The sequence below is a fragment of the Monodon monoceros genome, unplaced genomic scaffold (genome assembly GCF_005190385.1).
Source record: "Monodon monoceros isolate NGI ecotype Baffin Bay Population unplaced genomic scaffold, NGI_Narwhal_1 Super_Scaffold_3, whole genome shotgun sequence".
In the NCBI taxonomy this organism is placed as follows: Eukaryota; Metazoa; Chordata; class Mammalia; order Artiodactyla; family Monodontidae; genus Monodon; species Monodon monoceros.
Window position 1 is genome coordinate 25052328 of NW_021703780.1, and position 26581 is coordinate 25078908.

Consider the following 26581-nt stretch of genomic DNA (forward strand, 5'->3'; position numbering starts at 1 on the left):
CATTCTTCATCTGTGAAAAGTTTCTACAGGGGAGGCATGGAGAAGAATCTCAGACATTGATTGCTGTGGGTTAGATGACTGTGAACTCTGGGATGCTCGTGTTAGAGTCTTAAACACATCCCCAAGTTAGACGCACTACTTTGCATACAGCTCTAGTACTTGTTCCAAGGATCTTCTCATATGGGGAGGTAGTAACAAGCAGATTAAGAAATACTTTATAGGAAAGGAAACTGAAACTGAGAAATGAAATGTTATTTTGGATCCTTTACACACGTGTGATAGTCTGGTGACTACGGTTTTGCTCCCCCCACCCCACTCGCCCTTTGCAATCTGAGTCCAGACCCATTGTATTAGTTATCTGTTGCTGCATAACAGTTTACCCCCCAATATTGTGGTTTAAGACAACTATCTCACAGTTTCTGTGGGTCAGGAGTCTGGGCCTGGCTTAGCTGAGTTCTCTGCTTTGGGGTCTCTCATGAGGCTGCAGTCAAGCTGCTACCTGGTGCTGGGATCTCATCTGAAGGCTGGACTGCGGAAGGATCCACTTCCAAGCTCACTCACATGACTGTGGGCAGCATTCAGTACCTTGGGAGTTGTTGGACTGAGGGCCTTAGTCCTCTGCTGGCTCTTGGCTGGAGGCTGCCCTCAGTCCCTTGCCATGTGGGCCTCTCCAAAGAGCAGCTCACAACATGGCAACTTGCTCCATCAAGACATGGAAATCAAGAAGGCAATGAGAGTCTTCAACCAAGATGGAAGTGACATCTTATTGCATTTGTAAACTAATCACAGAAGGGGTATCCTCTCAAACTGCTGTATTCTATTAGTTAGAAGCAAGTCATTAAAAGAAGGGGGGTTAGGCCAGTTTGTGAATACCAGGAGGTGGGGTGCTTTGGGGACCATTTTAGAGTCTGCCTGCCACACCCATCTATATGCAGTTGCCTTCTCAACATCTCCATTTGGATGCCCTGAAGACACTTCACACTCATCATACCCAAAACTGAACTTACATCCAGCATATAATGCCTGTCTTTATAAATGACACATTTCATCCCCGCAAAGCCTGGCAGTCCCCCGACACCCCTTCCCTGTGCCCCAGCATTGGTCGTCTGGTCCTATAGACTCTAACTACCAGATGTTTATCTGATCCACCTACTTCTCCACTTCCCCACTGCTAACCTCCCATTCAACTCATTATCATTTACCACCTCTGCCTCTAGAATACTTTCCTCTCTAGGGTTCCTGGCTTCCATTCTTAACCCTGTCCATTCCAGCCTGAAGGGATTATATTAAACATATGAGTCTAATTGTCTAAAATCAATTGTACCAAACCTTCTTTGCTGCCCCATCATGTCCCCTTGTCCCACCTGACTTCAGCGTGCTGGGGTGTGCAGTGATGTGCCCGCCACCAGGATTCCACCTCAGGTGCATGTGGGAGACTCAACCAAGGTGCTCCTGCTTGTTCCACAGAAGGTCCCCAGCAGAACTGAGCCCCCATTGCCCACTGCAGTGTCAGCTCTGTAATGTGTCCTTTCATGGGTTTCCCCCCTCTCTGTTCTCAGGTTCCCTGCTCCTTGCCCTGGGTTCCTGGAATCACCTCCCAAATCAACTCCCTGCACCCAAGTCCTTACCTCAGGCTCTGCTTTCAGGGATCCCAAAGGAAGAGCTTTTAATGTCTTCCTATCAGTTTTAGGGTCAAGCCCCCAATTTTACAACTTGCTGTTTCACTCGGCCCCTGCCTGTCTTCTCTGGCTGCATTTCCTCCCACTACTCCCTTGCCTGCTTTGTCCTGGCCACACTGGCCTTTTGGCTTCTTGAACTCACCAGATACCTTTCTGCCCTCTGTCTTCCCATGCTACTCACTACCCCACGCCTCCGACCAGGCCAAATTCTCCTGGTCCTTCAGGTCTTGGTTGAAATACCACTTCACTGGAAGGCTGTTTCCTGATACCCTAGACAAGATTAGGTCACGTTGGGGTCCACTTTCATGGTGCCCTGTCCCTTCCCTTCATGGCACTCAGCACAGAAGTCGATGGATGACCTGCCTTCCTGCTCCGAGGTCGGTTCCATGAGCAACGTCTTGCCCATCATTGTATCCCCAGTGCCTGGGCCTCTGCCACGTGTAGCAGGGGCTAAAATATATCTGGGGCATGAATAAAGGAAATGGTCACTCAGCTGGGAGACAGTGTGACATTGGGACAGACTCTCAGAGTGAGGGGGAGAGATGAGAGTTGATCTGTTATTAGCCAGCAATGAGACCCTGGTGAAATGGCATAACTTCTCTGTTTCTTAGTTTCCACCCATCCCATCTGTCTCATGGTGCTGCTATAAGATTCAAATGAGACGATGTGGTTGAAGGGCCATGAAAGAGAGATTTAGATTTCTGGCCAGCTCACCAGGCTGTCTGTCTCTCCCCTCAGGCTCTGGACCAGGGGTTGGCACACTTTTCCTGCAAAGGGCCAGACAGTAAATGCTTTAGGCTTTGCAGGCCATGTGGTCTCTGTCATAACCCAGCTCTGCTGTTGTAGTGGGAAAGCAGCCATGTATCATATGCAAGCAAATGAGTGTGATTGTGTTCCAGCAAAACTTCATTTACGGAAACTGAAACTGGAATTTCAGATCATTTTCACATGTCACAAATTATTATTTTTCTTTTGCTTTGTTTTTCCCAACCATTTAAAAGTATAAATGCCATTCTTGTCCCATGGGCTGTATAAAATCAGATGGTCGGGTGGAATTGGGCCATAGTTTGCCACCCCCTGTACCGGAGTGTCCATCCCTGTGCCGTCCAACATGGTGGCAAGTAATCATATATCATTTAAATTTAAATTTAAATTAACAGTTCAGTTTCTGTGTTGCCCTAGCCTCACGCCAGGTACTCAGTAGTCACCTGTGTCTAGTGGCTACCATACTGGACAGTACAGGACATTTCCACCAATACAGAAAGTTCGATTGGACAGCTCTGGTCCAGATAAAATAAGCCTGGGCGTTTTTCCTCCAGGGCAGGGTTAGCTAATTAGTGACAGAGCAAGACAGCAGTCCAGGCCTCTTTGCAATGCCCTCGTGCTAACTCTGCTGGGAAATTTTGTGCTGGAGGATTGATTGCACTGCCGGGTTTTTAAATAAAATGCCGTTTTGGATAGTATAGTATCTGGTAGAAATTGGAACCCACTTTAAGCACTGTTCATTAGGTTCAGAACGAAAACTTTTTTTTTTAAGATAAAGCATAGCCAGTTACTGGGAATAAACGTGCTATTTGTTTCTTTCTTCTCTTTTAGAATGAAAAGAAAGTTTTATTCCTGGGAAGAATGCATGAACCTTCGGGAGGTCAAGGTATTTATTAATACACAAAGGGATAATTTATGGTATGGTTGATGAAAATAGCTTTATACACGCATAGATTTATAGTTGATACAGTTTGAATTGTTTCACTGGTGTTGAAAAAGGAGGCAGTTGATAACGCAGCTGACAGCTGAGAGGAGAAGATTGCTGTGCTATTTATGTGTGTGCACTTTTTTTTTAGTTTTTTGGTGTGTGTGCATGTACCTCTTTTTAAACGTTGGTAATAGTGCTGTTAACTAAACCACAGATTTATTCAACTTTCACTAGTCTCTCACTAGTGTCTCTTTTCTTTCAAATGGTGATGAAATATACATAGTACTTACCTTTTGACCATTTTTTTAAAGCTTTGCACAATTTTGTTTACATAGCAAACTGGACAACATTAGAAAATCTGTCATACCATCCAGAAGTTGAACATATGTAACAATGACATTTTGTAGCCATCTCTGGAGAAGCCTCCTTTGCACATTTTCTGCAAACAATGCCTATGCATTAAGGTTAACAACAACTCAAAGGAAAGTGGCAGGTTGCCAGGTAGATAATCAGAGAAATAGTCCAGATTGTTAGAACAGCGATATAGGTGTCCCGTGCTAGAACCCAAAGGACTCAAAATAGATATAGAATTGCGTATTTGACCTAAAAATGGTACAGTTCAGTGGTATTAAGTACATACATAATGTTGTACACCCATCAGAATGGCCCATCTCCAGGACTCTTTTTATCTTGCAAAACTGAAACTCTATGTCCATTAAACAATAATTCCCCATGAATCCCTCCTCCCAGCCCCTGGACAGCACCATTCTACATTCTATCTGTCGACTACACTAGGTACCTCATATAAGCGCAATCATACAGTATTTGTCATTTTTGTGACTGGCTTAATTCACTTAGCAGAATGTCTTCTAAATTCATCCATGTGTCAGGATTTCCTTCCTTTTTAAGGCTGATTAACATTCCATTGTATGGATCTACTATATATTGTTTATCCATTCATCCATCAATGGACACTGGGACACCTTTGGCTATTATAAACCTTCCCATATCTTTAAACTCCTTTCCACTGGCTCCTTGTCTTCAGTCTATCAATGTGCCCACCGTTCTGTCTAACCAGGCTCAGCCCTCCCTCCCCTGGAGCTCCCACCCCTTCCCCTTCCTGACCTTACCTTCCAGAGCACCCCCTCCGCTGTCACTTCCCCCCACCACTGACTTTCCACTTAACTGAATCAGGCATTCACCTCTGCAACTCTACGGAAGTTGCTCTCCTAAAAGCCACCCGCTGTCAAGTCCAGGATCATTGGGACTTCCCTGGCGGTCCAGTGGTTAAGACTCTGCGCTGCCAACACAGGGGGCGCGGGTTCGATCCCTAGTCGGAGAAATAAGATCCCACATGCTGTGCGGCGTGGCCAAAAGATTAAAAAAAAAAGTCCAGGATCATTTTCTCAGACATTTTCTTGTCTGTGGACCACTTCCTCCTCTCTTTTCCCAGGTCTCTGTGACTCTGCTTTGACCCACCTCTTCTACCTCTTCTTGCCTTTCACCAGTGGTTCTATGATTTCACCCTTTAAGTATGGATAATTCCTCACATTCTCTTCTCAGCAATTTTCTCCTTTGCTCTGGCTTCTCCTCTTGGGTGATTTTATTCATTTCCCCTTGCTTCAGCAGCCCCATCACATCTTTTATCTTTCTTATGCATTTAGACCAGGGGTCAGTAAATAGCCCACTGCCTGTTTTTGTAAAAAAAAAAAGAAAAGAAAAAAAAATGTTGGAACGCAGCCATGTCCATTTGTTTATATATTATCTGTGGCTGATTTCACACTACACTGACAAAGTTAAGTAGTTGTAGCAGGGACCATATGACCTAGAAAGCCCAAAATATTTACTCTCTGTCCCTTGACAGAAGAGTTTGCTGACCCCTGCTTCAGTCCCATATATCCAACTGCTTAGTGGACACCAGCATCTGAATTTTCTAGAACGTCTGCCTCCCTCAGTGCTTATATTTTCTCCCTCTTGTGTTAATTATCATCTACCCCTGCACTCAGAAACCGTAGCTCATTGCAGTGGCCTGTGCTCCCCACTCTCCACACCTCTCACCTCCCTAGCACTCAGCTGTTCACTCACACACCATCTACCATTTACTGAGCAGCTGTTATGAGCCAGGCAGCACCTTACGTGCTCTGTCTTATTTCATCCCCACAACCACCTGATGAGGAAAGTCTTAGTATCTTGAATTTCCCGATGGGCACAGCTGAGGCCCAGAGATTCCGTAATTTGCTGGAGGGAAACACAGCTCTAGGCAGCAAAGCTTGGTCTCAAGCTCAGGGTCTGTCAGAAGACTTCAGTGGGCATCCACCTGGCATCCAGGCCGTTCTCATCCCTCCGACACTGGGTGGCCACTTGCTCCCACACCCAATCTCTGAGGGGCTCCCTCCTGACGTGCCCTTGCCCTCCCACCGAGTTTGTCCAAGCCTGATTCTTCCTTCAAGTCTCGTGTATGAGACTCTCACCGACCACTCAGAGCTTGCAGATTACTCCTCCTTGAAGCATCCCCCTGATATGCTCCCTCTCTGCCTGATACGACTGTCCTGCCTCTACATCTTTTTGGAAGCCTTTCCCAAGCCAACACAAGATGCCTTCTTTCTGGAAATATACCTCTTGAAAATGAATCACATGAAGTTCTCCGCAAAATTAATTCATGTTTTAAATTAATTCTTTTTCTATTAAACTGATATAGACTTTAACTTGCCCCTGAGCCTCACTGAGAAACGAGAGCTGGAGCCACTGTTAGACTTGGGCCAGTAATTCATGCTCAAAACACACTTGCGGCAGACGGTATCCTACTCCTTGCCTAGAATTCTCTTCTTGCAAAGCTTTGAAAACGACTTCATTTTCCTCTGAATGAATCTGCCCTGTTCATTCTGCTGCTCATCCACTGGACACGTCAGCCATTGCTGGTGGTGCATTTTAAGCAAACAAGCAGGAAAGACGCCTGCAGTCCATGAGAGTCTGGTGAATGCTTACAAGTTAGGCAATGCTTGCTACTCATGGAGAACCAGAAATCCAACCCAGCTAGAAAAAGTAATCAGCCTGTTGGGTCATTCTGGAAGGATTTGGCCATTTGGCCAAAACAGCTGAGTATTTCCTGCCAGAGAGGCGCTTGGCAAAAGCTTGTCTTTCAGGGAAGAGGTTCCAGAAGAGTCTTATTTTGTTCTCATTCACTGGCCATATTTCCTCCCTCTTCCCAGCTGCTTGAAGTAACTCGGTCACATTGCACATTCCCCAGCTCTGATCCCTTGGGTGCGTCGTTACTGAGTGTCCTTCCAGATTTGGACACTCATGTTAACACTTTCATCTTCAGACATTCTGTTTGTTTTATGGAAGGAATGTTCCTTTGAAGGAAATTCAGAGATAAAGAGGGCTTTACAATTTATTGTTATCGGACTCACGTCTCTATGAGGAAGAGGCTTTTTGAATGAAAGGGCTCAACCCCCTGCCACGGTGACCCCTTGAGGCATTCTTGAAGGAGACAGTCTATCAAATTCTGATCACCTGGTGAGCAAAACCCACAGTTGGGTGTCCGGCTGTCACACATGAACTGGATTACTGCTCACCAATATGAAAGTGTATTTGTTCACCGTGGACAGAGCTAGTGATGCGAACAGAAAATAGCTTGCGCACGGCTGCGCTCACGTGTATGTTCCAGGAGGAGGAAAACCACACATGCGCATGGGGAATAATCAGAGGGTCACTTACCATTTTCTGAGCCACCCTCTGTTCCTCATCCCCCGCCTGACTTTTTTACCTTTGCTGTTCTTGGAAGCAGAGGTGTCTCTCCCATCTCACCTCAGGATCTTTCCAATGAGATTTCTCCTCCTTCTCCCCTCCTTCTTCTCCTCCTTTAACACTCACCTTGTAAGGAGCGCTATACGTCCCATGGACACACACGCGTCAGAAGAAAGTTGGGAGAATCAGGCTGCCAGCCTCTGTCTGAGCAGTTTCCTGTTCAGAGTGTCTGCAGATTGCTGCCTGGTGATCTCAGCTCCCAGCAGCTGCCTCTTCAGTATCAGATCAATCAAAGCCTCAGTGGATTCCCCTCTGGCCACTTTCATGGCGTGAATTCCATCACCTGGAGGGAGTGCACCTAAAATAGCCCTGGCCCACTGCCTGGTCCTGGGGGCAGCCAGGAGTTCCAGTTATGGTCAAGTTCTTACCTCCTAGTCAGTTAATTGACATAGTTTTTCTACATAAAGTTAATACCAACTTCAGAGAAATACCATTTATTAACACATTGTCAATAACAAATGAATTGTGGCACTCTGTGGTTCTGGAATTAGGTGTTTCTCCCTAAGTATATGTGGAATTACTTTTTTCAACAACAGACTTGCTCTAATTTTTTGTTTTTCTTCTTTGCCTTTCAGTCTTTAAAGAAGCTCAACCATGCCAATGTAGTAAAATTAAAAGAAGTTATCAGGGAAAATGATCATCTTTATTTTATCTTTGAGTACATGAAGGAAAATCTTTACCAACTCATTAAAGAAAGGTACAGTGTGGTCATCATGATCTTAGAAATAAATGTTGCAAAGTGGATGTATTTTCTTTCTGCTTTTGTTTATTGTGGTCATGCTGCTTGGCCTTGGCTGTTTAAAGCTGCCCATGAGATGAGGGGCCCCATCTGCATTCCTGCTTTGGAGGCCCTGTGATAACGGCAGAGAAGCTGCTTTCAGTGCAGCCGTCTTGAATGTCTTAATGGGTTATTCACCCTAACAGGCTCAGAGATTTAACAGATACTCTGCAGCTCTCCTTCCCAACAGGACTGTATGGGCAGAGTGACCACAAGTGAGGGGTGTAGCAGCTTCATTCATTCTGAGCCATCCATCGGAACTTCCAGGTTCCTTTCAGTGCCTTTCTTACTACAGTGCACAGGGCTCGCATGCTGGGAAGACAAAGAAACTAATTAAAGAAACTTACCTCTGATGGTCATTTTGGACTTGACAAGTAAACCATGTAGAACCTCTTGGGCACATTTTCCTGGTGGCAGTTGAATGCCATTCTGAGCATCCTTCTGAGTGATTTCAGTGAACAAATATCATTTCCATTGTCAATAACAGCAGAGAAGCTGTGTGGTTTTCCCAGCCAGGGAAAATGTCACTATCCACCGCATCTCATAAGCCCTTCATCTGAAAGACCTCAGATTTTCCCCATCAAAAAACTTTAAGCTTTAATTATATTATGGAGAGAGGAGACTTTTATATGATACATTGGAGGGAATTTGTTTGTTTGTTATTAAATGTTTGATCGTTTCTTTTTTGTAACATGACTGATTTGGTGCTTATAAGGTATGCTCTCTTACATGGATAAGCAGTTGTTTTTCTTTGACCTTTATTATCAGAGGATCTAGTCCAATTAGCATGTCAGCAAGTGTTTTCTTAAATTCTTACTGTGTAACCAAAAGAACATGAAAACAGGGGCTTTGTTCTCATTAACAAATTTCATAAATCTAGACTTATAACTTTTTTTCCTCTGCCCTATACAGAAATAAGTTGTTTCCTGAATCTGCTATAAGAAATATCATGTATCAGATATTGCAAGGACTTGCATTTATTCACAAACACGGTAGGTGATTTGGAGTATTGTGCTTTGGAATAGCAGTGAAATGCTGTCATCAGGTAGAAGATGTAGGAAGCATCAGTGTCTTTTGTAATTGACTCTCAGAAAAAATTGAAGAGTTGAGAGGCTGACAATGGATTTTGGAATACGTTATCTTCTGTAGCTTGATTTCTGAATTTCCCTCATTATTTATCATGTCTGTGTGTTCTTATTCGTTAGGCTTTAACATTAAGCTTGTTAGTTACAGATCTAAGGTTATTCCTGACCGTTAACTGGTGTGTGAATCAGGAACCTACGATTAGAATCCATAGAAGCTTCACATATGATGTTTAACCTGCTAACTAACACTGCTTTGCTGTGGCTTTTCATTTTTTTAATGTATTTCAATTTCAGCTTGTTCAGAAGGGTGCAAAGTGGTCTAACAAGATCTATGCAATCCAGGAAAATAAAATACACTTAAAATAAGCAAAGAAAAAGGCAAAACAAGGCACGGACATAGCCGGGGTGAGGTTAATTGACAAAATGCATGTCAGCAAGTTTTACTTAAGTAGAAGAAGCAGGCTACAGATGTGAGCCTGAGTTTGCTGTCAGACAATGCAGAATGTGAAACACGACCAGTTACAACCTACATGGTTCCTCCAAGGTAAAAACAGTTCAGTTGCCCAAGAGAAGCAGAACTCTTCTTGGTACTGATACCAGAGAGGTTTCTGTCATGGATTCTTATGTAACATGACTTTATGGTAAACACAGTGACAAGTTACATGGGACAGTTTCAGGTCATCTTCCTCAATATAGGCCAATTACATCACCTGATCAGAGAAAATGGTCCTACTGGGGCCCAGTATGATTCACTCTGGGGATGGTCTGGTGAGTCCAGGGAGAGATTTAAGGCATCCAGAGGTATGGATGGTCATATACCCTTCAGGAAATCCTCCATCACTATTGTTCTTAGCTGAACTTTTGAACAGTATTGAGTAGCAATGCATTTGAGGTTATATTTCCAGCAAGTCCTGAGGCATTACTAGTTTGGGTTACTAACTGGCCACAGACCCAGCTTGGGTTGGGTCGATATGTTCTCATGAACGCAGAGCCTCGGGATGGACGTGTCTACCAGGGGAGCCAGGAGTCCCTCAGAAGGCCATTTGAGGTTGCTTTGACATACAGACAGATGGCAAGCTGATCTTGCACAGACAGAAATCTGTTCCCTCCCAGTCTAAGGGTATCATTGCCATTGCAAATATTGCACCAACAAATGAGTTTCATTACCCAATAAGGAAACTGGGCGGAAGCCCTTTGATGATACAGTCAGTTCAGATTTGACGCAAATTGGCAGTGAGGGGAAAAGACATTGTGCTGCATGGTACGTCTGGGACCCTTCCCAGCCTGCTCTGTGACCCCTAAGCAGCCATCACATTTAGAGGCCCAACAGAGGCTGTCTGTACAAGTTCTTGGAAGCTGCGGGCATGTGCTGAATAATTCGAGAGTGATATGCAAGCCCGTGAACCAATTCTAGTAAAAAGTTTTCAGTAAAAGGTATCTCTGATTCCACTGACACGGGTAGAAGGAGCACTTTTGCCACAAGAATTTCCCAAGGGATGGTATGAGTTTGCAAAATGCTGAAAACTTCTGGTATGGTGTCTTTAGGGACACGTAGGAGGAGAAGGGGCACTTACTAGATTTGAGAGCCCAGGAAAAAGAAATGGTGAGAAATCAAAGGGATTCTCCAAAGAGAAAGGTCAACCAGAAGTTTTCACGTAGGGACCCGTCATAGTGTCTCAGTTACTGGGGCTCTTTGCTCAGTACTGGGAACGGCATGGTGGATCTATAAGAAAGTTGATATGTGTTGGCTTTCTCTTCCTTTCCTTTTTGTTGCTTTTTGTGAGACTCAGATAGTTGTTGCCAGAAAGAACTTGTATCCTTTTATCCAGGTCTCTACCAAATCCCATCAAATCAACGCAGATGCGCACACACACACACGCACCCATACTTGTGCATACACACGCACACATCTGCGTGTACACATGCACATGTGCACTTACACATACACTCTCCCCCAATACCCGCAAATGCACATGAATGCACACACACACAGTACATATTCGTATTCAGTAATTTAGCATCCCTAAATTATTGTGTCAAAACACCTCTTTGAAACTCTGCACTGTCAGCCTTCCTTGCACACCTTACGTACTCCGATTGTGCTCAGAAATGGTGGAAGGGAAAGCTCAGTTTAGGACGGTCAGACCTCCTTTGCTTTTCTAACCCCAGCACCATGCTTCTCCCTAAGATTCTTGTGGACACTCTCCCCCAGCTAAGTGCCAGTCCTAGTCTGAGCTTAATATCATTTCATCCGTTACCTTATTTGTTTCCTTGCCAGTTTCTCAGGTAGAGAGGACAGATGGTATCTATTCCTTTCAAAGGAGAGGAAACTGAGGTTCAGAGAGGTTTAAAGACCTGCCAAACGCCCCACTGCATTAAAGCGGTAGAGCGGAGATTAGCTCCCGTATCTGTGCCCGTTTGCTACACTTCTCTAGAAAAACCTGTCTCTCCTCACAGAGAACAGAGAACAAGAAGTGAAGAAAGTGGTGATAGTAGTTGGAGGTGGGATGGATATTCATTTTGCAGGTTCTATCTCATTTTCATTGATAAATGATTTTTGAAAACTTTAGAATGGTTTTCATACGGTGTTGACTTAACTTTGGAGCTTTATGTTGTTCTTTTCCTCCAGTCACGGAAAAGAAATAATCAAAAGCACTTTGCAGATTTGTCTTGTGAGTTTCAGGCTCTTCCCTGTTGTCTGGTTCTCACTGTGAGAAGGTGCATTCTGTCCCTGGGAGTGGACTCCTTTGGGAGCAGAGAACAGAGCTGCAGGTGGTTGCCATGGCCATGGTTCATGTCAGTGACTACTCCCCCCCACAGGGAATGAAAACTCAGCTCCACTTGGTGCTGATCGAGCAATGCCAAAGCAGATATACTTTGCAGGAATTAAATAATTAATGCAAACCGTGTTTCATCCTTGCCCTGCCCTTACAAATATCCATGCAGGAAATCCAGAATGCCTTAGGTAGCTTAAAGGACAATGTTTGGCCCCAAGAGGTGGTTCTCTGCTACCATGTTTCACCACTGTCTTGCTGTGCGTGACCTTGAGTCAGCCCTTGGCCTTTCTATGTGTTGCTGTCCTCCTGGCCTTCTTGATAAAAGCACTGTGGGTTTAAATTCAGTAATATCTGTGAAATTACAACTTCCCTAGCAGGAAGGTGTGCTACAGAAATTCATAACGTTTAAGTGTTCTCTGGTTATTTCCATATATTCCTATCAGATTCCTCATGAACAGAATGTGGAGGGGAGAAAGCCTTCTTTGTGGCTTGACGTTTTTCTTGCCCAAGGGTTGTTAATAAAAAAAAGGAAGCACAACGCATTTTCTGCCAGGATGAAAGAGAAAATCCCTCTGTTATTCGACTGGCATGGGGTACCCTGAAATTAAATTGGAGGTCTGTTCCTGTGTTCTGAAAGCCAAACAGTTTCGAACAGGAAGATTCTGTGTTAACAGCACTTTGCTGTTGCCTGATCTCTGAATAGCCCAGCAATAAGGGTTTCCACTGTGAATCAGAAGCTCAGAGGGTGACGTGGGCTCATTGTTACAAGCCTGAGTGCACATATCAGCAGAACATGTGCCCAGCCAGGAGTCAGATCAGAACTTAGTGCCACCTCCTCACAGGCGGGGGGGCCCCGGGGGGGGGCAGTCACCGGCCTCGCGAGCCTTAATTCTTATCTGCAACAAATGGAGCCGTGTCTGCCTGTCCCCCTTGCCAGGTTGTGGGCAAGATAAAATGAGAGGATTCGTACTACTAACAGTGACAAGCTCTTGCAAGGTGCAGATGTGCCAAGCGCTGCACTGAAAGCTCTACAAATATTAACACGCTGAATCCTGCAAAACAACCCCATGAGGTAGATGCTGTTATTTCCCCATTTTACGAGGAGGAAAGTGAAGCACAGAGAGGTTAAGTGATTTTCCAGCCAGATTTGAAATCAGGCAACCTGATCGGTCTACACACTTAACCACTATGCAGTGTTTCCTCTCATAGTGATAAAATCGTGATGCTTTGTTAAAATAGAGATGAAAAGTAAAGGTACATGACAAGAGGGTCTTATACCTTAAATTACCAAGGAATAGAACTCATGGGTATAAGGCTGATAATAATTATTGCTATTATTCAGTAATGAAAAGAACAGAGGGCCAGATATTCTACAGACATATTCACAAATGCTTCCTAGTTATAAAGGCTTATCCTCGAATACAGTATAACAGGTGACATATGTCAGCTGACAAATACAGTTTTCATCAGTCACTTTTAAGGAGTCTGTTTGCAGTTCAACTTTTTTTCCTAGCCATTTTCCCTCTGATAGTTTATTTTGGGCCTGAAGTATGATCCATAGAAAGGAAAGCTGCTTAGAGGGATAAATGGGGAACCAGAATCTTCTCTCTCCTCATTTCATTAGTGCTCGTGTTCTCTGTGGAAGTAGGATTAAAGATGAGTTAGCAGGGAAAGGATAAATCTTGACCGATGGGAGGAGGTGGTCAGTGTGTACTGGAGCGTGACCTGGGTGGAAGCAAGGTCCAAGGTCTGGAGTCCAAGAATGATGCTCGTATCTGAGTATAGTTGATGTGATAGGATGAACTGAACAGGGAGAAGATGCAGGTTTGTTGAGTGGGTGTTATATAGATGGTGGCAGGGGGAGTTGCAGTGAGGCCTGGGGGTGGAGGACATTTCATTATCAGAGAAATGCCACTTAAGTTTGGAAACAACAGTGTAGCCCAACTAGAGGAGAAAAAGGGAGTCTAAGAGGAGAGACAGGGTGAATGTGGACTTGAGAGGCCCAGCACCGCAAATCAAGATTTGGCTGTCTGGATCGACAGGGACAGAACAGAGCCGGATAGGGCAAGAGCTCTGACACACCTCTTGGTAGGATTGTGACTAATTCATCCCCCGCTACCCCCATGACTCACTTTTCCCATCTGTTCGGTAAGAAAATGATGTCTGCCGTCTCTTTTTTTCATGCTTTTGATGCTCTGAGTGTTTAGGAAGAGAGACCATCGGTCTCGCAGGTCATATGTTTTAGGGGCCACAGGAGCCTTGCTGGATGCACTGGCAAAAGATCCCATTCTCATAACTGCTTGCATTTTTAAGTCAGAGAAAGGGCAGAAAGGACAGATAGGAGGTATTTTGATGGAAAATGTGACACAGCTCCATTACTGTCTGGGGACAGATGGATCCAGCATAACTACAAGCTACCCGGATGTCATATCAAACGTTCAAGAAGGAGAGATAATTTGGGAGAGGAGAAGAGTGGTTTGGGACAGGTCAATGCAAGGGCGACAGTGACATCAGCTTCTGTCCCATCAGAGACACAGGTCTGGAGAGGATTTAGCAGGCACGTTAGAGATGCAGACTGGAGCACATCGGCACAGAGGTGGGTGAGGAATAGCCGACGTCTTCAGTGATAGCTCTTCCTTCCTCCCGTAAATGCGCTCCTTAGAATCCAACTTCACAACATTGGTAATGGTGGCAGGTAACCAATAACCCCATCAGCAGCACTGACACAGTTGTATTTCCGGATTTGATGACCCATTGAGACTTAGACTCAGGCAGAATGATGTCTGTCAGTGGTACTCTCTGCAGGAGGAAGGTTTGGGGTCTTCAGAGGCATGTGATCAGTGGGTGTTTGAGTCTCTCCTACATGTACCCCCAAAGCCCTGCGGTAGCTAAGACAGGCTTCCCATTCCACGAGTTATCTCTGCCTTTCACAATGTGAATTACAGATATACCCCTGTGCTTCTTTACTGGGCAAAGTAATCAGTATTTGACATTTAAACATTTGTTGCAACACACACCAGAATCTCAGATACGAGTAGGTCATATTCATAAATCCCTTGTTTCTTAAACAAAAAATGTGACTGTGTTTTTGCTGTGATGTAAACTCTCAGTAGCCATAAGACTTGTCTTTTGAAATGGTTTTAATCTCAAATTCTTTCTGGCTGACTGGGGCAGGGTAGGCATGATATTTTTTTCTTTGAGTGACAATTTCTTTTTGCCAAGTTATCTCAGCCCATAATGGAGTTTTGATATTTTAAAAGAAGTTTGCTCTCTTGGCAAAAAATTATGAAGATCAACTTTTGAATGATTCGACATTTTTGTATTTGTCAAGGGGAAATGAATGGTCCAAAGGGCTCTGCATTACCATTGGGATGAATGTACAGAGCCTTCAGGGTCATACCAGACTATCACTGTCATGAAAAGAGCAATACAGCTACAAAGAGTAATGCAGACACGATCTTGCCTCTGAATTCCTTCTCCACCACCTCCGCAGGCTTCTTCCATCGGGACTTAAAGCCAGAGAACCTCCTCTGCATGGGACCCGAACTCGTGAAAATTGCAGACTTTGGATTGGCCCGAGAAATCCGATCAAGACCTCCATACACAGACTATGTATCTACCAGATGGTGAGTACCATCTTCCTCAAAGGATTTAATTGCACTTCTTTAAAAATATACCATTATACTGAGGATAATATTAATGTTTGCATTCCTTTTTATTTATTTATTTATTTTTTTGCGGTACGCGGGCCTCTCATTGCTGTGGCCTCTCCCGTTGCGGAGCACAGGCTCCGTCCACGCAGGCTCGGTGGCCATGGCTCACGGGCCTAGCCGCTCCGCGGCATGTGGGATCTTCCCAGACTGGGGCACGAACCCGCGTCCCCTGCATCGGCAGGCGGACTCTCAACCACTGTGCCACCAGGGAAGCGCTGCATTTCTTATTTTTAAAGACCATTTAAAGACCATGTGATTATACTGAGGATAATGTTGTCACAAATACTAATTTTCCACTAAGAACACCATTTGAAACACATATGTGTAGGAATGTTGGCATTATACAAGCCTAAAAGCTTGTATTATAGGGGCTTCCCTGGTGGCACAGTGGTTAAGAATCTGCCTGCCAGTGCAGGGGACACGGGTTTGAGCCCTGACCCGGGAATGATCCCACATGCCGTGGAGCAACTAAGCCCATGCGCCACAATTACTGAGCCTGTGCTCTAGAGCCCTGAGCCACAACTACTGAAGCCCGCACGCCTAGAGCCCGTGCTCCGCAACAAGAGAAGCCACCGCAGTGAGAAGCCCACGCACCACAACAAAAAGTAGCCCCTGCTCGCCGCAACTAGAGAAAACCCATGCGTGGTAACAGAGACCCAACGCAACCAAAAATAAATAAAATAAAAATAAATAAATTTATTTTTTTAAAAAAAGCTTGTGTTGTAAACAATTTTAGAAGGAAGTCCAACAGGGAACAGGGAACTATATTCAATATCTTGTAATAAACTATAATGGAAAGGAATCAGAAAAAGAATATATGTATCTGAATCACTTTGCTGTACAACAGACACTAACACACACTGTAAATCAACTATACTTCAATAAAAAATTTTTTTAATAAGGAAGTCCCTTGTGCTTTTCCATAATCTAAATAATATTCTGTATATAGAGCTTCCAGAAGACCTTTTTCTAAAAGAGTTGTGTAAAAGATTCTCCAAAGACCTGTCTGAAAATCAGCCAGTTGGTGTTAGTAAAACTTTCAGGCCCTAAGAATGTTATTTAAGCAGTTGGCCATGACCAAGAAGAGCCTACAGACCACTAGCTCTATATTCTCTCTCGCTCCTTCTCCCTCCTCTCTCACTCGCTCTTTTCCTCTTCTCTCTCACTGTCTGCATTTCTCGAAAATGCTCTAGAGCAGAGGCCTGTCAAGAAATGCTCCATAGAAAACCCTGTGAAGCGAGGAGTCCAGCTTTACACTGCAGCTACAGCTGTTGCTTGATGAGTCCATGCACCGCCCCGAACTAGACAGAAAACAGAAATACAGAAACGCTCTGAGGAGCTGATTGTGTATTTAGTTTGCTTCTGACCGGCAGGTGTGGAACTAGCTTCTCCTTGGTCTTGCAGGTACCGGGCCCCGGAGGTGCTCCTGCGGTCCACAAACTACAGCTCCCCCATCGACATCTGGGCCGTGGGCTGCATCATGGCAGAGGTGTACACCCTCCGGCCACTCTTCCCCGGGGCCAGTGAGATCGACACAATCTTCAAAATCTGCCAAGTGCTGGGGACACCCAAAAAGGTAATGAGGTGGGACAAAGGCCTGTGGGACAAAGCTGCAGCTTCCTGTGTTCCCTGCCCCCCGCCCTGGGCAGCACCGGCTCGTTCTGGATCTTCCTCGCCCTGGGTAGTCCTCCATGCCCTTCTCCTACCCTGCAGTGGAAGACGTGCTGGCTTCCTCTGCTTTTCTGCCCGCGTCCTCTCCGCTCCCTTGCAGAGCTTCTGCGTTCTCGTGGCTACAGCTCTTATCCGTGCAGACGTCTCCTAATGTGATCTGTAGCCCTCCCCCTTTCCTTTATAACTCTGGTCACAAATTTACATCTTTCTCTGGGAAGTTTCCCTGACACCCTCACCCTTACCTCCAACTCAGCACGTCTGACCCAGACTGCTTATGCGGGCCTCTCACTGTTGTGGCCTCTCCCGTTGCGGAGCACAGGCTCCAGACGCGCAGGCTCAGCGGCCATGGCTCATGGGCCCAGCCGCTCCGCGGCATGCGGGATCCTCCCGGACCGGGGCACGAACCCGCGTCCCCTGCATGGGCAGGCGGACTCTCAACCACTGCGCCACGAGGGGAGCCCCAGACTGCTTTTTGTTTCGCCCCCAAACAGCCTCCTTCGCTCATTCCCCACTTCTGCCTGTGGTCCCATCACATCCCAGAGCCTAGCCTTGAGGCTGAGTTTCAGTTTTACCTTCTTCCTCTCTCCCTTGCTCCCCTTTCCCTTTATCCAAGCAGTTGGCCCATAGATCCTGCTATCTTCAGCCAGTATCTCAGACTGAAGCCCTGCCTGTGTCTGGGGAGGGGGGCACCTCCCCAGTCTTTCTGCCTTCAAGTCTTTTCCCTCCAGCGTTTCTTCCAGTCTGTGGCCAGACTTATTCCCCTAAAGAACAGCTCTGGTACTGTCCTCCCCTCCTAAAAATATCTACTGCCCAGCCCCCTAACTCTAATCCCTTATCCGCCACTTGCACCCCTCCTGGCTCTGTGCTCTAGAATCTCCCGCTTCTGCCAAGTGCATGTCTCATGTGCCCCAATCCCACTCTTCTTCCAAGACCCTCGTAATCTTTCTCCTCCCTATTCCTCTAATCTCTTCATGTTCAGCTGTGTTCTGTGTTATTAATATATCATGTGTACATAATCTGTTTCCTGGACCATAAGCTCACTCAGGGAAGGGATTTGTCTCGTGTTTCTTTTTGCATTTATTTTGCACATTCTAGCACCATTGCTGGTACAAACCAGACCCTCAAAAAAATGTTTTTAATTATCTGAAGGGGGCTTCCCTGGTGGCGCAATGGTTGAGAGTCTGCCTGCCGATGCAGGGGACACGGGTTCATGCCCCAGTCCGGGAAGATCCCAAGTGCCATGGAGCGGCTGGGCCCGTGAGCCATGGCCACTGAGCCTGTGCTCCGCAACGGGAGAGGCCACAACAGTGAGAGGCCCGCGTACCGCCAAAAAAAGAAAGAAAAGTTATCTGAAGGAATCATTAGTGCTACCTCTTCAAGATTTCCAGACTCTCCTGCTGGAATCTGTCCCTCCTCTGGATGACTGTATCTCTACTTCTCTTGTGACCTTTGTTACTTTTTATTTTGTGTTACTGTGCTTTTAAAATAAATGTCTTATTTTCTCTTTCGGACCATAATATCTTTAAGGACAGGATTTATATTGGATTATTTTTTGGATACCCAACAACATTAAGTATATAGGAGGCCCTCGGTAACTATTCTAAGTGAATGAATGATACAAGCTATATATTCTGCCACTTCACTTTAAAAAAATAAAAAGCAATTACATCAGAATGTGTCTTATAAAACAGGAGTTTGTTGGAGCTAACAGGGATCTTAAAGACTGATTGCTCAGCATCTTCCGTCGTTCGCTCCCGCGCTGAGTGCCCCGTAGGTCTGATGCATGAAAAAGTGGAGGACTTGAGACTAATAGCTCTCCTGTCTGCTGGGTTTCTAAGCATTTGTACTTTGACTCACCAAGATGGGGATATAGTAATATGAGGCTTTCACAAGTTTATTTGACCAAGAACAAGGTGTTTTGTTTTCTTTTTTCCCCAAAAAAAATCTCATTAGCAGTTTCTAAAACCTATGTCTCATGGAACGCAATTGGGAAAATACTAATTTGGTTCAACCCCCAGATCTCAAGAGGTGAACTGTCTTGTGTTAAAGTTATAAAATAAGTTGGAATGGGGAGTTCCCTGGCGGTCCAGTTGTTAGGACTTGGCGCTTTCACTGCCGTGGCCCAAGTTCAATCCCTGGTCAGGGAACTAAGATCCTGCAAGCCACGCGATTCAGCCAAAAAGAAAAAGTTGGTGGCAAATCCAGTGTCTTTCCCACTGTTCCCCAGTCTTCCTGTTCTTTGTGTCTCTCTGTTAGCATCCTCCTGCATTTCAGTCCCCACAGTGCCGCCACCGCCATAGTTAGTATGGACGTGGCAGTGACACGTCATACATGCCAGATTATAAAGTCCGATCACAGCGATTGGCTGAGCAAGATTTTCTACCTCTTCCTTCTTTCAGACTGACTGGCCTGAAGGCTACCAACTGTCGAGTGCTATGAACTTCCGCTGGCCCCACTGTGTGCCCAATAACTTGAAGACCCTGATTCCAAATGCCAGCAGCGAAGCAGTTCATCTCCTGAGAGACATGCTGCAGTGGGATCCCAAGAAACGGCCAACAGCTAGTCAGGTTTCCTTCCATTTTCTTCGGATGCGTTTCTCTCGAAGTTCATGTCTAACTGTGAATAATTCCTATAAATCTCATGGGAAGTATTTTATTAGGCATTATGTGTGAAAACTAGTTATTGAATACCACTAATGGTGAACTATATAAGGTATAAGAACTTAAAATAGTTTAAAACTGTCTGTGTCTAAAGTAGTTAAGGTGTAAACAATATAGTTGCTTTGAAAATTGCCATACAATTCACATCATATATCACCGTATACGTGAAAATGAAAATAAACATATATCCACCTGTCTTTGGCAGATGTTTTCAAATATATTCTCTATGAGTTCAGATGATGTAGCAGTTTGTTTATAAGGCAGTACTGGTTGTTGAAAGGCAGTTTCAAAGTGAAAATATCTTGTAAGATCCAAATCACTCATTTTACAGATGACAGAGAGAGAGCGCTAGGATAATAAATGTAATTAGCATTTTATAGCCCTTTATAGTTTGCACATGCTTTAGTATGTTTTTATGTGATTTTAACGCTGTGAAGTCTCCATGAGGTAGGTGTTACTGTTTTCATTCTATAAATGAGAAAACTGAATCTCAGGAAGTATAAGTGATTTGCAAAAAAAAAAAAAAAAGAAAAGAAAGCTTAAGTGATTTGCCTTAATAACTCCACCAGTAACTAGTACAGGTAGTGTGCTATCAATGGCAGTTCTGTCCGTGGATGACACATCTACTGTTTTCCCAATTCCATACCTCCCGTTTTCCCAATCCGCCCTCCCCCGAGGCCACTTTGACTTAGATTATAAAGTGCACCCAAAAGAGACATGTAGCGCCATGGGCTTCAAACCCCGCCAGGCCTCCTGCCAGCTTCTTTTTGTGGTAGTTGTACCCGGCCCCTTCTCAGCTTGTCTCATTGATAATCCCACTGCTCAGAGAATCAAGAAGGTGACCAGTTCTAATCAGAGTCAGTGATTTGGCTGAGCGACAGTGACAGAGGCACTTGAAGACAGGGCCGACATGACGTTAGAATTTGTGAGAGCTGAGAGCTAACGGCTGGGGGGATTAAGGAATGGGAGAAAAGCAGCTGTCCAGTGGCTCAAAGAAGAAACAGCCAAGACCCCAGATGGCTCAAGAAGGTTGGAGAAACAAATGGTTTCAGGGCAGGAAGGAAGCTTTCTGATGAACCCAGTTTTTTACGATGAAAAGTTTTTTAGAGATGAAAAGAAAAAGATTCTGTAAGGAACCCAGGAACCAAGAAAGGAATGTGTACTTTTAAGAATAGTATCAGAAAAGCTAAAAATACCCCCAAGTCAGTTGAGAGTTGCAAAAATACCTGGAACTACAGAGACTTTCCGAGTTAGATATCAGGGTCCAGGACCACTATGGGAGTATCCATGTTATTTGCCTCTGTATCTACACTTATTATCATTACAGGTGTTTATAGCTATGTCCCAGATTCATCGAGAAAGGTTATGTTGTATTCAATGACTTCCACTCAAAAAGACTAGAGGTATTTCAGAAAGAATTGCAAACCCAGCACTTTAAGATTTATCCCTCGGCGATCCAGAGAGCGTGATTATCTTGATGGGCAAGGTTTAACTGTAGCATGCATTACACTCTTGGCGTTTCTGGTGTTAAAGCAGATGCACCTGCTTATTTTTTTTTTTTTTTTAGTTGAAGTATAGTTGATTTACAATATTGTGTTAATTTCAGGTGTACAGCAAAGTGATAGTTTTATATACATTTCTTTTCCATGACAGATTATTACAAGATATTGGAGATAGTTCCCTGTGCTATACAGTAAATCCTTGTTGTTTATCTGTACCTGCTTATTTTATATTTGATTTTTCAGAGTCCTCCTGGATCATTATGCTTGGCTCTCTCCATTTTATTTTTTTTCTTTCTATGGACTGAAGAAATGGGCTTAGAACGGTGAAATATTATATTTAAGACACACAGCAAATAAGTTACAAAGCCAGGATACTGGCAGAAGTAGCAAAGGGCATAGCAGTGAACCTGGGTGCTTTACCCAAGTAATTTGAGTGTGGCAACCAGTCCGTACATTTTACAGTATTTTAGATAAGGAAATTCACAAAGGGTGTTACAGATTCAGGATGCTGTTTTACAATTGGTTTGGGCTAAGCAACTGTAGTAAACCGGTTTCGTGACATCTAGCCAGCAACCCTGAATGGTGTCAACCTTCCCGGCCAGATTCTTCTCCTAAAACAGCCTTATGTGTCGTTCCAGGCGCTGCGATATCCTTACTTCCAGGTTGGGCACCCCCTGGGCAGCACCACACAGAGCCTTCAAGATTCAGGAAGACCACAGAAGGGCGGTCTGGAAAAGGCAGCCCCACCGCCTCACATAAAGCCGGTCCCCCCTGCCCAGCCCCCAACCAAGCCACACACGCGCATTTCTTTGAGACAGCATCAAGCCAGCCAGCCCCCTCAGCATCTCACGTACCCCTACAAAGCCGAGGCTTCCAGGACGGATCACCTCCCAGAGGACAAGCCAAGCCCTTTGCTCTTGCCATCCCTCCACGCCAAGCATCCCCAGGCAGTAAGCAGGAAGATTCACTCGAGAGCCCTGTGTCTGGCCCGTCCCTCCTCTGACCCTACTTACTGAGTGAAATATTTTCTTTTTCAGCAGATAAGGTCTAATTATCATAGATCTGTCTTTGCAATATCATGGACTTGTGAAAAGAGCCTTGGCTTTGGGGTTAAAGGTCTAAGTTCAAGTTCTGGCTCTGCCTGTGAATCACAGTGCCACGCCTGGGGGCCTGGCCGTGGGGTGGTGGCCGAAGGCTGGACGCGGCCCCAGATCACTAGGGTCTCACATCTCGGCTCTGCTGTTTCATAGCTTTGTGACCCTGTGCAGGGTACCTGGCCTCTGTGCTCCTCGCTCCCTCATCTGTGAAACAGGGGTGGATAATGAGAGAGCGCTAGTCATCGTTATTTTCGATCCCTGTGGACTCAGTGTCCTAATCTGGAAAAGGAGGATCCTAATGCCTGTCTTGCCCACCAGACAGGGCTGTTCACGGGGCTCAAAGGTCCTGCTGCTTGTGAAGGTGTTTTGAAAATCATCAAGTGCCCCACTAATATTTGTAGATCATTATTCCTGTCGGTGCCATCAGTCGATACTGGTAATGCCAGGCTGTTGATGGAGCCCAGCTCTTTCCTTTCCTCTTGCTGTTCCAAAGGAAGCAGTGAGTGTTAGTCAATAAGATAATAATCTGACACGGGAGTCTGGTTTCCATTAGCCTTATAGTGCTGTCTGAGAGTCTGATCTTCTAACACCTTTATGCAAAAAGAATACTTTATCTGTCGACTAGCATTCACTCAGTGAGTGCTGGTTCCCGACTAGGGCAGCATGAGGTTTCAGGGATGGTGTCTCCAGACTGTCCACTTTACCCCTGCAGAAGCAGTGGGTGTTTGGAAATGTCTTACTGTAGCTAATTCTGCAGTTAAATAGGATCCAGGTCTACTGAGAAGGCAAAGAAGGCATTAATTGCATCATTTTCTATAAAAGAGCAGGTGACTGACACTTTAGCTATATTCTCTTACATTCTATTTAGGACAGTGTCAATCACACTAACTCTTTCAGAGATGAGCCCTGTTTGAGCATCCAGCCACTTTCCTCATACGTGAGAAGTACCTTAAATTTCTTTTTTTAAATCCTTATCTTACACAGCTTAGCGTCCCCATTGAATGAAAACTGATGTAATCTGTGCAGGATGAATGACACAGGTCCAGGACTGTGTTTTCCACCGTTGTCCTTTCCAATAAACAGTGCATATTGGGGAAGGAAACGCCCCAGAACCCTCCTTTACATAACCGAGAAAGTTCAGAATGGGCATTACTCGTGGGTGAGCTCCGTTAATGCCAAGTATTGCTTTTTTCCCCCCTCTCCTTGTATACACAGAGAATTCTCACTGGCCTGGAGCACAAAAATGGTGAGATCAAGCCAAAGAGTAGGAGAAGGTGGGGTCTCGTTTCCAGGTTAGCAAAGGATTCTGATGGCTGGGCTGACTTAGATGACTCGGATTTCAGCCCATCGTTCACCAGGATTGACCTGAAAAACAAGAAGAGACAGAGCGATGAGACTCTGTGCAGGCAAGTGTGGGCTCCTGTCTGTGCACGGACTGCACCTGGGGTCTGTGAGGTCATCTTTACGTCCGATGAGCCGCCCAGCTCGTGCTGACCGAAACCATCTTCTCCCCACTCAGATTTGAGAGTGTTCTGGACCTGAAGCCCTCAGAGCCCGTGGGCACCGGAAATAGTGCCCCAACCCAGACATCCTATCCCCGGTGCGACACGCCCACCTTGAGGTCGGCGGCCAAGCAGCACTACCTGAAGCACTCCCGGTACCTGCCTGGTAATAAACATTCCTGCCTCTGCTCTGATCGCGGATAAGAAATCGTGTCCCTGGAATCACGTGTTCACAAAGATCCTGTTTTGGATTGCAAGTGCTTGGGGCTTCTCTTCCGAACTGGTGGGACCACCATAGAAATACTAGCTGAAGCCCAGGCTTCACATTCTTTCCTTCTTTTTTCTTTTGGCCACATGGCATGCGGGATCTTAGTTCCCTGACCAGTGGAAGTGCGGAGTCCTAACCACTGGACCATCAGGGAATTCCCAGGCTTCACATTCTTATCTTCTGTGGTTGCCTAAGATAAGAAATTTGGTAGAGGAAACCGGGTCCAGTCCCCAGGGAAGTAGTAACCAGGAAGAACCAGGCAGCTTGCCCAAGGTCTCTCCAGAAACTACCAGCCCTGTGTGTTTTCTCAGGAAAGCAGATGGGAGCTTAGTCAACCCATGTGGCTGTACCACAGGGGTTAAGTGAACCATTGTAGTTGGAGGGGACCCAGACCTCTCTTCGCATTCTCCGTATTCTAGGCGTACAGTGTTAGCCAACCGTTCGTTCACAAATTCATTCCATCAGTAAATCCGTATTGCACAGCGTCCTGTGCTGGGCACTGAGAATCTGGACACAATAGCCAAGAGGGGCCACTAGGCTGCCCACCTCTAGGGCCTCCATTCACATCACAGGCTATGCAGTGACGTTAGCCAGCAGCCTGTAGACAGTATCCTCACCCTCGTATTTTCTAGTGGTGGGAGACAGTCCCTAAATAAATGGACACACCATAGCCACAGATGGTGACAACTGGCGTTAAGGGTGATGAAATGGGGGCAGAGGCAGTACTTTAGAAAGAGTGGTCAGGGAAGGCCTCTCTGAGCAAGTGACTCTGACCTGGGCCCCAGCGATTGGGAAAGAACTCCACGTGCACAGAGACATGCTGAGCAGAGGGAACAGCCAGTACAGAGGCCTGCAGGCAGGAAAGGGCTTGGCTTGTGAGAGGCCAGCATATGGCCCGAGCCCCGTCAGAGAGGATGAGGTGTTAAGACGCGTGAGGCATCTTTGGGTGTCTTATAAGAAATTTGGATTTTATTTCATGAGCCACTGGAAGCTCTTGAAGGGTCGTAGCTGGTGGACTGACATGGTTTTTTTGACATCTGTGTGCTGCATGGGTGAGGGGCCCACAAGCTGTCGCTGTTGTCCAGGTGGGGACAGTGGTGCTCAGACCCAGGGTGGAGACCTAGGGCGGGGAATGGAGGCCCTGCTGATGCACTGGTTCCCCACTCTTGACTGGGAACAGGCCTCCTAAATCCTGCCAGACCTCATCAGGCTTGGCACTGTGGCCTTAGGAGATTGGCCTGCCACTTCCCAGATGACAGGGTATGTGGGGGGCAAAGACTCCAGCTGCAGTGAGCACAGGCAGAGAGAGTTATTTCTTTCTGGCTCTAGGGGATGAAGAAGGGTAAAGGATGAATTGAGTTTTTCTGTTCTGAAAGCTACCTTCAAGGCCTGATAGGAGTGGGAAGTGGGTGGTCCGGGGGGGAGAGTGGTTTGTCTTGCATTTGAGGTCAAGGCAGCCTTGGGCGTGAGGGAGTCAGTGAGGGTCATTGGTACAGACCAGAGTCACCTCCAATAGTCCATGTCAGGTTGAGAGGATGGAATCTCAGAATTCGGAAAGAGGAGAGCAGAGGGCTGCAGAGCTGGGCTTGGGGGTGTGGAGGGACAAATGAAGAACTTGGGCGGCTGACAGAAAGGCAGTGGTCTGCGAAGGCCAAGGGACCCAGAAGCCCAGGACTGCACCAGGTGGTCAAGACATCAGACGTGGACAGATCTGTTGGTAGAAGTTGAGGTCTGTCAGGCCACCCACCAGTGAGACAGCACACTCACCCCGGAGATGGCATCTTTCCTCTGCCACCTATCTGATGACATCATCATGGTCAGTTTTTGCTTTGATTGTTGAAACACGGGAAGTCTTGGACAGATTGGATTCTGCATTCGTTTCATCTCTGACATGTGATGCAAGATAAAATATAAATTTTGCATTTGAAAAACATTTCTTCCCTATTAGGAATAAATATAAGAAACGGCATACTCCCGAGTCCAGGAAAGGATTTTATTCCATCTAATCCATGGTCTAGTTCTGCTTTGTCTGGAAAATCTTCAGGGATGGTATCAGTGATCAGCAAAATAAATTCAGGTGAGCAATGATGATTAACCCCTAAATGATAAGAAGCAGATTCTCTGGATGTGGCAGGGTGACAAGCTGTGGAACCACGAGGGCCTCTCTGGCGTGAAAACCCTGGGTCTCTTTTCCAGGCCCGTGCTGCCCTTTCTCACCTGGCAGCAGGCCTTGGGGACTCCGCCAGTTCCCTCGGGCTCCGCCGTCAAGAGTTGCAGCAGGGGGGCCTTCCCTGGTGGCGCAGTGGTTGAGAGTCCGCCTGCCAATGCAGGGGACACGGGTTCGTGCCC

At 45.8% G+C, this 26581-nt stretch overlaps 1 protein-coding gene across 2 annotated transcripts in view; it reads left to right on the forward strand.

The window, feature by feature from the left end:
* The window catches only part of ICK (intestinal cell kinase), a 52825-nt gene that overhangs the window by 18216 nt on the left and 8028 nt on the right, over positions 1 to 26581 (forward strand). Inside the window, exons 3-12 of one of the 2 annotated variants that reach the window (XM_029243382.1) lie at positions 3276 to 3330; positions 7755 to 7876; positions 8870 to 8949; positions 15313 to 15445; positions 16937 to 17108; positions 19603 to 19770; positions 22004 to 22315; positions 23678 to 23868; positions 23982 to 24130; positions 26181 to 26309. In XM_029243382.1, coding sequence (XP_029099215.1) covers positions 3276 to 3330; positions 7755 to 7876; positions 8870 to 8949; positions 15313 to 15445; positions 16937 to 17108; positions 19603 to 19770; positions 22004 to 22315; positions 23678 to 23868; positions 23982 to 24130; positions 26181 to 26309 — 1511 coding nt within the window. Of the gene's footprint in view, positions 1 to 3275; positions 3331 to 7754; positions 7877 to 8869; positions 8950 to 14244; positions 14416 to 15312; positions 15446 to 16936; positions 17109 to 19602; positions 19771 to 22003; positions 22316 to 23677; positions 23869 to 23981; positions 24131 to 26180; positions 26310 to 26581 lie in introns of those variants that run through there. The other variant, XM_029243383.1, reaches the window with a different exon arrangement.